A 15,979-nucleotide genomic window follows, 5' to 3' on the forward strand; every position below is an offset into this window, starting at 1 on the left:
GTTACCTCTTGGTTTTCAGCTTCAAGTAGGAGATGGGGATGGAGACAGCCCCCCCCCCCTGCCCGCCTCCTGCGCATTAATTGGGAAGTAACTTTAAGAAAATGGGCCCAATCTGAAAGTCACGAGCCCAAACTGTGCTTTTCCGGAGGGGATGGATGATAAGTCAATACCAGAGAGTGCCACCACAGATGGCGCCCACGTCGTCCATGGTTCCTTCTTGCCTACTAGGTTTGTGGCCCGAAAGGCCCTATGTGTTATCTACTTCTTAGCAGCGGGACGCCACCCTCAGTAGTGGTTTTGAGTAGGTAGAGAGCCCAAGGTTCAGACAGGGTGCAGAATGGTTATTTTGGGTGAGATCAAGAGTTTTCAGTTTTATTTCCCTAGAGCCGAGTCAGTATTTGGACTCTCTCAGACGGTCCAGGAGCAACCTTTGTCAGTAATTTCATTTTTAGTCACTGTTAATTTTGCCTACATAGACTAAGCCATGAAATGTGATTCAATGAGTCAGATCCACCCATTGTCAGTTGCCGTGTCTAGATTCATGGTTTAGTCTCAACTGTTCCCTTTTTAAGGTGATGATGATGAAGACAAATTTAGGTATTCGGTTCCCTAGAAGTTTGTCATTCCAGTTTTAATCAAACATTATATATCCACAGTGTTTTACTGACTTGCCACTTACCATAAAGTAATTGATCTTGTGATATCCATGCAATACAGGGTGGCTCTGCTAAGTCTTCTTCAAATGTGTGCTAGTTGTCTGTTGAAAGTACCCATCCACTCTTTTAAAATAAACTTATTTTAGAGGTTTTCCATTTACTGAAAAATTGCAAAGATAGTGTAGGATTTTCATGTATCCTCACCCAGTTTTTCCTGTTATTTGACATCTTCCATTAGTATAGTATATTTCCACACAATAAATCAATACATTACTATTAACTGAAGTTTATGGTTGATTCAGATATCCTTAGTTTTTAACCTCAGTGTTTCTGATCCAGGGGCCCATTCAGGATCTCACACTACATTCAGTGTCATGTCCCCTTAGATTTTCCTTTGCTCTGACAGTTTCTCAGACTTTTCTTGTTTTTGATGACCTTGACCTGGACTTAAGTGATCAAGTATTTTGTAGAAAGCCTCTATTAGAAATTGTCTGATGTTTTTCTTATTAGACTAGGATTGTGGGGTTTTGAGAGGAAGACCACAGAGGTAAAATTATGTGACATTACATCTTATCAAGGATACATACTGTAACCTGCCTTACCACTGTTGATGTTAACCTTGATTGCCTGGCAAAGGTAGGGTTTTGTCAGTTTTTTCCACTAAAAAATTACCCCCTGGGCTGGGGTTATGGCTCAGAGGTAGAGCGCTTGCCTAGCATGTGTGAGGCACTGGGTTTGATCCTTAGCACCACATAAAAATAGAATAAAGGTATTGTATCCACCTACAACTAAAAATGTTTTTTTTTTTTAAAGTTACTCCCTTTCCCCTTTCTGTAATTTTTGGAAAGAAGACACTATGTGCAGGCTACACTTAAAGAGTGGGATTTATGCTCCACCTTGAGGATGCAGTAGCTACATAAATTATTTTATCCATTTTTTATCCTTTAAATATACTGTATAGTCTAAAATACTCAATACTTAACTAAATGTTTACAGAGTAGCCGTGCATTCCATTGTTAGATAGCAAGAACACTGTTATAGATGATAATAAAAGTTTCTTTGTAACTTTTTAATAACCAAATAACAATTCATCCTGACACCATCCCTGTGAAAGTTTACAGTTCCTCTTCTGCTAATTTTGATGTGCTATTTTTTGCTTTTAGAAACTAACAAACAACAAATTTCCCCTTTCAGTACTAAAATTAAACCTAGTGTTTAGAGTATTTCTCTGAAATTGATATTATCCTGCAGAACTCCAACTCATAACTATAGAGATGCTACTGTGATGCTGTGATCTTAAAGCAAGTACAAGTTAGATGCTTAGTTTTAAAAAATTAAAAGTATATAAATAGTGCAGACCATCTATACCAAGGGGCTATTTAAACAAATTCATAAGCATACAGTATGTATATTTTAACTCCTAAACATGAGTTTCTTTTGATATGGTTAGCTAATGTAAAAATCCTCAACTTTAAGTCTCAAATATATTTTTAATATTTATTTTTTAGTTATAGGTGGACACAATATCCTTATTTTATTTTTATGTGATGCTGAGGATTGAACCCAGTGCCTTACGCGTGGTAGGCAAGGCTCTACCTCTGAGCCACAACCCCAGCCCTCAAATATATTTGTATATTCCAACAATATGATTTTCTACCAAGGATGGCAGTGGAATCATTTGTATATTGTCCACTCAACACATTGGGGATCATTGTTAGTACTCACCTAAATAATGTCCCTTAAGATCTTGGTGAGTGGTTAAAGTTACCTTTTATTTTTAAAGTTTTATTATTTTCCATAAAGGCATTCTTAATATGCAACAGTGGAACACATTACTACTCTAAGGGAGAGGAAAAGGAAAAAGGAAACTTCCCTTTTCTTCTCCCTACAGTCAGATATATGCTTTATATCTATAAAGTGGGGAGGATGTTGGGGAAAAATATTGAGTGGTATCTCTGTGAACTAACATCTTTCAGTTAATTTTACTATCTCACCACTCCCTCTTCACTTTCTTTACTTAGTTTTCTGATACATTATATATGTATTTTTGAAAGTGTCCTATTTAGGAGGCAGGGTAGTAGAAAATAAATATGTATAAGTATTTTATGAGTAATGGCAAACAAACCAAATAGTTCCCAGAAAGGAAAACAAAGTTCTCAATGAGGGTTTTTTTAAGCTATCATCCCTGCATCTAGACAAAAATAAATAAATAAATTTGGGTCTTTCAATTTAAGACACAACCTCTGTGAACTTGAGCTGGCTAAGAAAGCAAAGCAGACACCCTCTCCATGTGACTTTACTCTCTCGTCCGTTATCCTTCAAAAATAGACGTTCTAAGACATTCACAGATGCGCTACTTCCATGCTATCGGGGTTCCTCAAGTTTGTCGTTCAAAACCGGCTGAAGGTGCGGAAACCTACGGCGCTCGGCGGTGAACTCGAGCGTCCTTTAAAGTCACCGCCAGCCAGCGCCGCTGTAACCTAGCGCACCACCGACCGGGTCGCTGGCTCCGGGGGCCCCTTCAATCTGCGCCGACGCGGCGGCCAGATCCCGGGGACTCCCCGAGTCAGGAATCTCCCGCCAGCTGCGTGCTGCGTCCCGGCGACGGCAGGAGCACGTGGAGAGGCCGGGCAGCGAGAGCGGCTGCTCCAGACCAGCGGAGCCCGGCGGCGACATGGAAGGTGAGCCCCCAGCACACTTTTCTTGAAGGGTCTTTGAGGAGCTCTGCGGGTGCACGCGGCAAAGTTCCTTCTGAATCTCGGTTTTGCTTCCAGTTATTTATTTTGTCAAAAGTAAATGTGAAGTATTTCAGAGGGCAAAGCGTGTCAGTTCTCATACATTCCCTCCCCCAACTTTGAAAAGTTATAACTTCTCCGCATTTGTTTCTTATGGGTTGTCAGACTCGAGGGGTCAATGCTAAGTTTGCAGAGGAAGAACATTTATGGGTCGTCCCTGAATTAGCAACAAACCTGGGGTAGAATAGAGCTTTGGGACGTTTCTTCTTCGTCCTTGGTCTCAATGTCCATTGTAATTAGGCTGATCGGAGTGACTTGTTCTGAATACAGAGACTACTTTTTTCTTCTGTTATATGGAAAAGGTCCATTTTAAAGTTATTGTCACTTGAAGTTTATTTGGAATTCTATCTTCTAATGAACCCTTATTTTACCCAAAGCACAAATCAGGTTCACAATAAGAGTTTCATTTGAATTGACTTGGAAGTCATAAAAGTATCCTTCCTGCTTAAAAAAAAAAAATAGTAAGTACTTCCTTGGGGTAACGAAAATTACACACTGCTATTGTAGACTCTTCAATAGTCTTTTCACCAAAAGTTTGAAAGTGGCAGATGTGTCTCAACTTGGGGGAAGAGGCTTATTTAGAAAAGGAGAATTTTAAAAAGTATTTATTCTGTTTAAAACTGAAATATTGACACAACTAATTGAAAGTTATATGAGTAAATATGAGCATCATGGATATTTTCTTCGTAATAATCAAAGGATCTCTTATTGACAATGAACCTTGATCTTTGGCAGCTTTATTCTAGAGCATGTGAAATTATGAAAATATGATTATATAGTTTGGGACATAGATAAATATGGTAAAGCTTTGTTTCACAATATGATTAAATGTAATAATACAGTCCTAAGTCATCAAATCCAGTACATGGATTTGCTTATGAAACTTTTTTACTGCTTTGGTCCACATAAACATTTTTTCTCTAAACAAATGCCAAATGATATAATTCAATGAACAGAATTATTTATTAAATAAAAACTCTTAAATAATCATTATGGAATAATGCTTCAAATGTTTTCTTGTGAAAATCTTTATGCTTTTAATTTTTGATATCAGGGTTTAGAAAATTACTTAAAAACTTTTGCACTATGAACATTTAAATAATGGTTTATGAAGTGTAATTTTTAGCATGTAAAGGTTTCATTGGCCAAGAACAGTTAAAAAAAAAAAAAAGTTGGGTTGCTGTATTCTATGGGAAAAAGAATTTTAAAAGCTCTCATGCTTTAATTATTACAAATAATTAATTTGTTTTTTGTGAAGTTATAAATCAGTACTCCACTACAGTTTTTCCTAGTTTTAATCATATCATTTATCAAGAATAAATATATAAAATTGTGTAAATCCATAGAAACTGGAGTGTTTCTCTATAAATGTTATTGCTGAATTCATTTATTCAATGTGAAATAAAGAACCTAAACTACATGGTGTGTTTTAGGATACTGGTGTCCTAGCAGACTTTTAGGTAAACCTGATAAAGATTTTCTGAAGAGGAAAGGAATGTGTAAAATTTAATTCAGAATATATAGACTGTAAGTGAAAAAAGAGAATATGGATCAGTGGTTTTAAAAGGTTATGAATTTAGATGACTTTAGATTAAATCTATAGGTCCATAGACATAGATGGTGTATAGTATGCTTACTGCAAATACTTAAACATTTAATAAAAAAATAAAATATGATGATGTGTTTAGCTATTCTAACAGCAGGTCCTTGAGAACAGAGTAGTTGATGTAGTAAAGCATCTAGTTTCACTATAGTCACCCAAGATTGACTAATCTGTCTCATGTTTTTGACATTTAAATATTTTTATATCTTGATATTTTGGGTTCAGTCTAAGAATAGCATTTGACCTATAGCACATACCTTTCTTGGCGATGTAAGGAAGTAGAGTATTTTATGGATTACCTTTATTTTCTGCCTAATTTGAGGGTTGAATTAATATACTGTAGTTTATCGTAAAGTGTAAGACTATATGGTCCATTCTTTTAGTATATAAAATAGCTTTTCATTAATTAATATTTTACTTCATCAACAGAAATTTATTTATTTATTTAAAAATATTTTTTAGTTGTCAATGGACCTTTATTTTATTTATTTATATGTGGTGCTGAGAATTGAACTCATTGCCTCACCCATGCCAGGCAAGCGCTGTATCACTGAGCCACAACCCCAGCCCCAGACATTTATTTTTATTGAAACTTTTTATGTTTGAAGATATTGGATGAAATAAGCTTTTGAAATAGAAATCTTGTCATGTAAAAATGAAAAGAGTTAATGCATGTAATAAACCAGGCTTGATAGCCTTTTTCTTTTCTCACAATATGTGACCCTAAATATTTTCTATCCAAAGACTCTTTATGTATCTCTAAATTTTAATATTTGTGTTATAATCTCTTATATTTGGTATGATTGGGAAATGATATGGCCCACAGGATGACTTTCACAGGTAATGATTGATAGCTTTCTTGGTAGATTTTATTTTAATAATATTGGATCTTTCTGAGTATATTTATTGTACAGCCTTCTGCCTTATAAACAAGGTCCATAACAAATGACATTATCTCAGTGACTCTAGGTCCTTCATCTATTAAGAATGTATTGTTATGCAGTTTGTTCTCACAGGGAGTTTTAAACTATGTAGAACTGAATAGCCCTACACTAAATGTTTCTAGGTTATTGTGCAGTTTTATTTTCTCTCTCTCTTGTTATTAGCTTCTGCTTTTGACACATAGATTTTTGTGGTAGACATTTTTCATTTTTAGGTCCCTTTCCATGTTATAGATGGATATAGCCTGCAAATGGTGTTTACTTGCCCCCTACTATAACCATAAAAGTTTTATGGAACCACAATCACATAAGGCCATGAGGTGCTGGTAGAACACAATTTTTCAAAATTTCAATTTGTGTTTCCTATGATTTAATACGCTATTTCACACTTTTATGATTTGTTGATATTTTCACCCCATTCTCTATCTGGTAGTGCCTGCACATCTTTCAAGATTCTGCTCAGGCATTATCATGATGTCCTTCTTATGATGATTTCCCCTGTGCCTTCTATCCAGTCCCTCATCTCCCTTCACTTAGGTTAAGAGCCTCTCCCTTCTTTTTTTAAAAATATTTATTTATTTTAGTTTTAGGTGGACACAGTATCTTCATTTTATTTGTATGTGGTGCTGAGGATCGAACCCAGTGCCTCACGCATGCTAGGCAAGCGCCCTACCACTGAGTCACAACCACAGCCCCGAGAGCCTCTCCCTTCTGTGTCTACCTCTACCACATTGTATTAAAATTATTTATTGATTTAAGCATTTGTTTTTCCTCTGGTCTTTAGGCTTCTGGAAGGAGGGCAGGGACTGTTTTATTTTTGTATGCTCAGTGCCAGGGACAGTTGCTGGTGCATAGAAGATCCCTCAGAGTTTGTTGCATTCAATTAGGAAAATAAAGCTGTAAACTAATTTTCATTATGTTTATCATGATGCATTTTCTCTAAATAATTTTTTTGTGAATAGGATATCGGTGCTAGAGATTTTTTTGTCACATACTCAGTAATTTTTTAAAGTACTTAAATAAGATAACTGTAAAAAGCTTAAAAATAAAAATGTTACTAATTTTTTTACTACATTGTCACTTAAAACCAAATATCAGTTATTAAATTTACATAAACAGATTTAAGGATTACATATTAATTCATTAAAATAAATTAGTAAGATATAGATGGCCCACAAAATCAGCATCAAGTTTTCCAGGGATACTTTTTAAATACATTACAGGTTGAGCATCTCTAATCCAGAATCTGAAACTTTTTGGCCAGATGGGGGGTGTGTACTGGGGAATTAAGCCCTGGGGCACTCAACCATATTTTAAGTACTCCTGCATTTTTTAATTTATTTTTTTAGTTGTTGATGGACTTTTATTTTATTTACTTATTTTTATGTGGTGCTGAGATTGAACCAGTGCCTCACATGTATGAGGCAAGTACTCTACTGCTGAGCCACAACTCCAGCCCCTGCTCCTGCATTTTGACTTCTACAAGTCACATGAGGTTAGGGATGAATGGTTAGGGATTAGCAGTTCATGTGAGAAGTGATGTCTATTTGAGAGAATATTAATTTTTGGTATATCAGAGTAATTTCCTGTCAAAGTAGTCATACAGAATCTGAGGAAATGAACAAAATATCACCCTCACCTACCTATAAACATTGCTTATAGATATGGAGGTACGTTACTAATAGAAATTAATTTCTTCCTGTCTGAAAACTGAAATAAATTTTGATAATATTTAACAACTAATCCTTTTTGCTGTCATCTGTCTTTATCTCTGTAATCAACAATCAGTTGACCTCAACTTCTTACACTCATTAATAGTTGATTATATGCCTGTATACACGGTAACTTGTCTCACAGATGTGCTTTAGAGCCTAACTTGATTTAAATTTTCATTTGATTTTCACATGACATTTTCATTTTAATGCATTGAAAACTATCAATGTATAAATTTATCTTCTGACCTTAAAATAGGACTTTTTTTGCCAACTCTGGAAAGAGTAAAATTTTATAAATGTGGCTTGAGTAAGATTGTGGATTCTTACTGATCTTCTCTCTCTTGTGTATATTTGCTCATATAAAATAATTTAACTAAGAATACTACCAATTCTCCTGTTTCTTATATGTAATAATCTAGCTCAGTAAAAGCTCAATTCAGGTGCTTGGAACATGCTTTTATTATCAGTATAATCACTTGCTCACAAACAAGAACATCCTGATTATATATATTATAAATCTTTTAAGTATTTATTATAGGGTTGAGTTCTTATCTGATTTTTGTGTTCAATATTCATTCAGAATTATGTATGTTAAATATCTTCAGTAATTCAACTTTCAAAGTTTACTTACCTTTTTTCCCCACATGTCTGAAAATTGTTTAATTAAAAATTATTCTGGGCCTGGGATGTGGCTTAATTTCAGAGCACTTGCCCAGCATGCATGATTTGATCCCCAGCATCACACACACAAAAGAATTCTGAAATAATAAGGTGAAGCACTTTTTAAGAAAAATATTTTTTTAAGTTGTCAATGGACCTTTATTTTATTTACTTATATGGGGTGTTGAGAATAAAACCCAGTGCCTCACACATGCTAGGCAAGAGCTCTACTATACCACTACAACCCCAGCCCAGGTGAAGCACTTTTAAGTGGTAAATTTTTTTATATGTGTGCTTCTTCAATTTGTTCCATATTTGCAAATAAGACAAAATACAGAACTGATAAATGTGTTGAAACTGATGGATAAATCTAAACCTTTTTTGTGTGGTGCTGGGGATTGAACCTAGGGCCTCATGCATGCTAGGCAAGTACTCTCATGCTGAGCTATACACCCATCCCTGAAACTGATGGATATAGCTGCAGTTTTCATCCATAACTCAAAGTTTCTAGTTTTTGTTTATTTAAAGTCTTTTTGTTCTCATAGTTTGACTTTTTAATAGTTATTATGTATATTATATGCCTTATCTGTTTATTTATGGTAAATCCATTTAAGATTTCATTTGAAAAAACAAAATGCCTCTTCTATAAAGGTTTTAAACTACTAGTATCAAAACTGTCACTTTCCTGCTAAACAGTCTTTGAAAGTCAGCATGGCTAAGATTCAGCAAGTTCGACAGAATGTATGACTCAATGAAATTAAATCTCTGATCCCTAGAGCTAAACAACAACTTTTGTTACATGAATCCTCTTAGCTCCATTTTGGTACTGTAGATATTATGCTATACCTTTCAAAGTTTGAGAAATAGATGGGCCAGTAGCTTACAAGAAATATTTGTCTAAAGTAATGATGTGCCAATAAATTCAAGGGGGCTAAGAGAGAGAGAAATTATTCATAACTGGTATAAACTACTGGTCCATTACATTTTTTAGTTTGCAAGTCATTTTAGCAGAACAAAAGGATTTATGAAACATCCTAATCAACACACTTCTGCTTGCTACTGTAAAGCAAAACCCCCCAGAATTAATGAGAATATTTTTGTGAGTAGATGAAAGAATTAGGATGAGATAGCATTTTAACATTTTTCATGCATTATAGAAATAAAATTGTAAATCTGACAAACAAAAATTCACTATAAAATAGACTCTTGGCATTTACGAATGTAACCAGCTGTTTTTGACTATTTGTGAATCACCCTGAAAGAACATAGTAATATGTGATAATTTGTAAATGTTGTAGCTTCTATAAAGATTAAGTGGGGGCTGAGGCTGTGGCTCAGTGATAGAACACTTGCCTGGCATGTGTGAGGCACTGGGTTTGATCCTCAGCACCGCATTAAAAAAATAAAATAAAGATTAAGTGGGATAATGTATATAAAACTCAAATTAGTAGAATTAAGAAACCAGAATTCCCAAGCAAGTACATAGCTTCCAACTATGCCAAGCCAACAGCATGGTATGCACATCTCATTGAAAGGAATTTGGAGTTTCTCAAAGGATTCCGCAGATAACCGTTGCAAACATCAATGACATAATATCCTAATTGCCCCAAACCTAAATAGCTAGAAATTTTAAATCTGATTTGGGGAGGAAGATATAGTCTATACAGTAGGACAAATAATGATTGAACCAGTTGATATTAAAAATTCATCTAGTGTCTATAGAACTTATAGCTACTATTATATTCCATGATACTTGTTGATTGTATGATGGCTTTGAGGACATCATAATTAAACAAGAATTAGGATTAGACACAAAAACAAAACAAAATGTGTTTTTAGCAACGAAACACTCTCTTACACCAGAATCTTATACGGCACAGATGCATGTGTGGTGTTCCAGAGAGAGAGGGGAGGAAGCAAGAGACTATCGCTAGGCTTGCATTTCCTCTGCCAAAGATCAGCACCTGTGGTAACCCTCCGGAATCCTAGAGTTCCATAGAATGGTCTGCTGATTCAGACCATTGCATGTTTTTTGTTTTGTTTTGTTTTCCTACTGGTAACCTTATCTAGGCTTTCCTCTCTTGATTTATTTTGAGTATTGGTGCCAGAATGATCCACATAAATATCAAGTTAATCCCCTACTCAAAGCCTATTTTAAGTATTCTTTAGTTGAGCATTGAAGATGCTCCACAGTGTAGCCTTTAGAAACTGTTCCAGCTGAATCCCTCATCCTCAGTGTTGTTATTCTAAACTAGTTGTGGTTCCTTGAACACCGACTTCATATTTTTCTAATCCTGTTCTTCCATTTTAACAAATCCAAAAATGAACTAATTTACTCTTCAAATCAATTTAATCCCCTGGCTTCCCAATGTTAATAGCCAATTGAAATTTTCACCCATTCATTATGGACTATCCCAAATACCATCTCCTTTAGAAAGCCACCCCTCATCCTAGGAAGATTTGTTCCTTTGCTGAAACTTAGTGACATTTTGAGTCTGATGACTACTAGACTCTTGCTCTGATCCAACTCATGTCTTCACGCATGCCAGCAAGCAATCTACCACTGAGCCACAACCCCAGCCCCTAAACATGAAGCATTTTTGCATGGTTTTAGTAAACTCTAATTTGTCTAGGATTTGAACTACCAGGTAGGTAAATTGAAGGAGGGTGATTTATTTATGTACTTCTGTTTGTTTAGTTCAGAACCAATACTTTATTATTTTTATTATTATTATTTTTGGTAATGGGGATTGAACCCTAGGGTTCATTACCACTGAGCTACATCCCCAGCCCTTTTTATTTTTTATTTTGAGACAGGGTCTTGCTGAGGCTGGCCTTGAACTTGTGATCCTCCTTCTTCAGCCTCTTAAGTCCCTGGGATTACAGGCAGACCATGCCCAGCCAGAACCAATACTTTTACCATTGTTGGTGCAATTTGTATACTTCTGCATTTGGATATTTCATTCACAGTTATTCAACAGATACATTCAACTGTCTTATTCATTTTTTTTCCTTTGAAGGGTAAAAATTTTATTTTTGAGGAATTCATACTGCACATTTTCAAAGAAGGTCACATAAGAAAGCAAAAAATGTTATCCTCCCCTCATCCTAGAAATAAATAAGAAGGGCATAAAATTTATTTTTAAATCATGATCAACTGTCTTATTCTGTCTTCTAAAATAATTGTGCTGATAAATTTATATTTTGAAATATGTATGTTTTATTATTTGATTTTCATTCATTTCATCTTTATAATTGGGGCCTTATTTTTTTTTAAAGAAAATGGACATGTGTTGGTAGGCAATATTTATTTCACAATAGTAAAACATAAGATACTGTTTTCTAAAAGATGGGTCTTGGTAAAGTTGAGAACCACTGTTTTGGGTAAATAAGAGTTTCCTATACTACAAGAGACTAGTCACAGTTTAAATAAGATAATGTATATGAAATCACCTAGAATAATATTAGACATGAAGTTAGGGTCCAGCAAATGTTCAGTTTAGTTCAAAAGTCCTTTGTTAGTATTCTTTAAAGCTTTGCTAATCTAAATATGGCCTGTGGACAGCAGCATCAGCATCAATTGTAACACTAACCTAACAATTGTTGCAAATGCAAAAACTCACACAAGACATACTGAATTTGCATTTTAAAACTATCCCTAGGGAATTTTTGTGCACATTAAAGTTTGATAAGCATTGCCCATGGTTTGAACAGTATCAGTGAAACCTATCAACACTCAGTACATGTGGCATCAGTGATGGATCATCTTCATATGTGGGTTTAGCACATGGTTTTTATTGTTTATATTTTCAAAGGTAGTTTAACAATGAAAGCTTTATGATATTTAATTTTGACTAATTTTGTACTACAACATTTATTACACAGTATAATTCAAAAAGTCAGAAAGCTTTATGCATTCTTTATTTTTTTTTTATTTATTTTTTTTTTTTTTAAATATTTATTTCTTAGTTATCGGCGGACACACATCTTTGTTTGTATGTGGTGCTGAGGATCGAACCCGGGCCGCACGCATGCCAGGCGAGCGCGCTACCGCTTGAGCCACATCCCCAGCCCCTGCATTCTTTATTTAAAAATATTTATTGAATGTCTTTTTGTGCCATATATGCAAAATATAGGAAATACAGTGATGAATAAGCATTGGTCCTAGTGGAATTTAGTTAAGTAAGGAAGATAGACACAAAAATGAGTAATAACTGTATTAATTAAAATTATGCTAAGTGCTATGAAGGAAATAAAAAGAACACTAATATGGGGACTAATGTTAGAGGGAAGGGTTGGTGACTTCTAAAGGAAAGAGGTTAGATTTAGGAATTTGGTCATCCTCAGCACATAGATGATATTTAAGAAAAAAAATTTTTTAGTTGTAATAAAATACCTTTATTTTATTTGTTTATTTTTATGGGGTGCCAGGGATCAAACCCAGTGCCTCACACATGCTAGGCAAGTGTTCCACCACTGAACCACAACCCCAGCCCACATAGAAGATATTTTAAACCAAGAGAATGAATGGAAATCACTTAAAGAGAGCGGGATCAAGCTAGAGCCCTGAGAAATTCCACATTTGGTCAGGTACAGGAGGCAGAATAGCAAAAGAGAAAGCAATCAGTGAGACAGTGGGGAAACCAGGAGAGTGTGGTGTAACGGAATTCAAGAAAGGATATTCATTAAGAAGTAAGTAGTCAGTTATGTTGAACATGACTGAAAAATTAAGCAAGATGAGGACCAAAAGTGTGGGCTGGTTTTGGCCACAAAAGACTTTGTAGTGACCTTGACAAAAGTGGTTTCTGTGGAGTGATGGTTAAGAAACCAAATTAAAGTGGTTAAAACAGAAATGGGAATAGAGGAAGTAGAAATGTTGATAATGGACTGTTTTCCCCCAGAAATTCAGCTATAAGGTGAACAAATTAATGGGGCTGCTGTTGGAGGGAAATGTGGATCAAGAGGTTTTTTGTTTATTTGTTTTGTTTTGTTTTCTATAGATAAGTGGCATACATACTTCTGTAGTTATAAGGGTATTGGGAAAAAAAGAGTAAAATAAAAACAGATTTTGAAATTCCAATTCTCAGGGAGATTCTGGAATTAACTATCACTGAAAATATCTTTATATTAAATTACCACATGACATGTATAAGTTAATTTTGTATTACTATAATGAAATACACAAGGCAGGCTATGTTGTGAAGAAAAGAGGTTTATTTAGCTCACAGTTTGGAGGGTTAAAGTTCAAGATTATGGAGCCCCATTGGTTAAGCCTCTGGGAAGGTAGTAGGTGGTATCACATCATGGTAGGAGTACATATATGAGCAAGTGAACACATCTCAAGCCAGGAAGCAGAAAAGAGGGGAGAGGTCAGGCTTACTCGTTTTTATAATCCTCCCTCCAGAACTACCAAAAGTGGGACAGAGGGTATGGCTAGAGCTACCTAGGACTTGCATGAGAACTGCTTTAATCCCTTTTCAGGGCAGTGCCCTTGATGACTCAAGAACGGACCTTCTACTAGGTTCCACTGTCTCAGTACCACTTCCTTGAGCACCAAGTTTCCAATACATGGGCCCTTCGGAGACACTCAAACTATATAAAACCATAGCATATAAATCACTGTCCTCACTATGAGAATTTTTAAGCTATATGGAGCCCATTCAGTGGGTGATTAGTACAGATAAAGTAAAGATTCTGTGATAGAACCATTTGTGCTCAATAGATTTTTTAAAAATTAATAACATTTACAATAAAGTATGTTTTAACATATATGGACTGATTTTTTTTAACTTATATACAATCTTCAAAATCAAGGTATGGACCATCTCCCAGAAGGATTCCTTGTGTCTATTTATTGTTAATATCTCCTTTTGCTCCCAATTAAACACTTCAGACTTCTATCATCATAGATTAGTTTTCTTAAATTCCATATAAATGGAATTAGATAAGTATGTACTTTTTTTTAAAACATCTGGCTTCTTTTCCTTAACAGATTTTGAGATGCATCTGTGTTGTTATTGAATACGTGAATGTGCCACAATTTATTATTTCTCTGCTGTTGGACATTTGATTGTTTCTAGTGTTTAGCTATGGTATAAACATTCTTATATGTGTCTTTTGGTGGACATATACATTCATGCCTCTTGAATCTACATCTAGAACTAGCATTTCTGGGTCAAAAGGTAGGTATATGTTCAACTTTGATACATACTGCTGTAGTTTTCAAAGTAGTTGGACCAGTTTCCCTCCATTATCAATGTCTTGAGTGTTCCATTTGGTCCTCATCTTGTCAACACTTACTATTGTCGTCTTTTTAATTTTAACCACTGTGGTAGGTATGTAGTGGTACTTCCTTGTGATTTTAATTTGCATTTTCCTGATGGGTAATGACATTGAGTATCTTTTCCTGTGTTTATTGGCCATTTGGATGTATTCTTTTCTGGTTATTTAAGTTTTGTTGTCAATGTTGTTTTAATTGATTGTCTCCTTTCTTACTGATTTTGTAAGCATTTTAAAAATACATTTTGGAGACATATACTTTTTCAGTTGTGTATTGAAAGTATTTTCTCCCAGTCTGTAACTTGCTTATTAATATATTTGATGAATAATAGAATTCCTAATCTTACTGACTAACTTATCAATTATTTTTCTTTTGTGATTAAGTGATTTTGTGTCCTGTTTAAGAAATCTTTGCCTGCCCCAAAGACATGAAAATATCCTTTTAGGTATTCCTCTAGAAGTTTGATTGTTTAAAATTTTTAAATTATTTTTTAGTTGTAGTTGGACACAATACCTTTATTTATTTATTTTTATGTGGTGTTAAGGATTGAACCCAGGGCCCCGCATTTGCTAGGTGAGCACTCTACCACTGAGCCACAACCCCAGCCCTTGATTGTTTAAATTTTTACATTTAGGTCAATTACACACTTTAAATTATAGATTCTATTTTGACCCTAATTATTTTGTAACAAAAACTAGACATTTTACAGTTATAAAATAAAAAGTCTTAATTTGAATTTGATGGATTCAATTATTTTAGCACAAACATTTTTTCTTTTGAGTAACACTGACATAAAATGCCCATTCTTCCTTTTCTCTCTACATGATACACATACACACACACAAACACACACACACACACACACACACACACCAGAACTTTACAATATTAGGGTAACTGACTTCTCATGGAAAAAGATTGAGTTTGTTGTTTGAGCTACAGTTGTCAACAATTCATCTATGCCCCACAGTCTACAATTTCTCATTAGACACTTAATCCAAGGGAAAATGAAATGCTTTATATACAAGGATAGGGTAGGAAGAACAGGAAGGCTAATGTGGGCTATTTGATCTGGTGTCCTTATACAAATAATATTAATATTTCTTAACCTTTTATCTTAGTCCAAGGAAGTAGGGAAGAAAATATTTTTGTGGTTGGAGAGATTTCTCTCACGTAAAGCATGCTCTTCATTTTAAAAAAAAATCTTCCTTTCCCTTCAATCAACAGTAATACACAGAATTAGTCAACTGAGATATTTGAAATTAACTGAATCTAAAATCTCTTCTATTTTTGGTATTCTAAGATCTACAATCTATGTAGGAAGGCATT

General features: G+C 34.8%; 1 protein-coding gene across 1 annotated transcript in view; it reads left to right on the plus strand.

Annotated features, from left to right (window-relative positions):
- Positions 1 to 2,778: 2,778 nt before the first annotated feature.
- Ikzf3 (IKAROS family zinc finger 3) overlaps positions 2,779 to 15,979 on the plus strand; it is a 90,871-nt gene continuing 77,670 nt past the window's right edge. The window contains exon 1 of the mRNA XM_015506628.2: positions 2,779 to 3,337. Within this exon, the coding sequence (XP_015362114.1) occupies positions 3,331 to 3,337 (7 nt within the window). The 5' untranslated portion in view covers positions 2,779 to 3,330. The remainder of the gene's footprint in view (positions 3,338 to 15,979) is intronic.

This window comes from Marmota marmota, unplaced genomic scaffold, assembly GCF_001458135.2.
Source record: "Marmota marmota marmota unplaced genomic scaffold, marMar, whole genome shotgun sequence".
NCBI classification, from domain to species: Eukaryota; Metazoa; Chordata; class Mammalia; order Rodentia; family Sciuridae; genus Marmota; species Marmota marmota.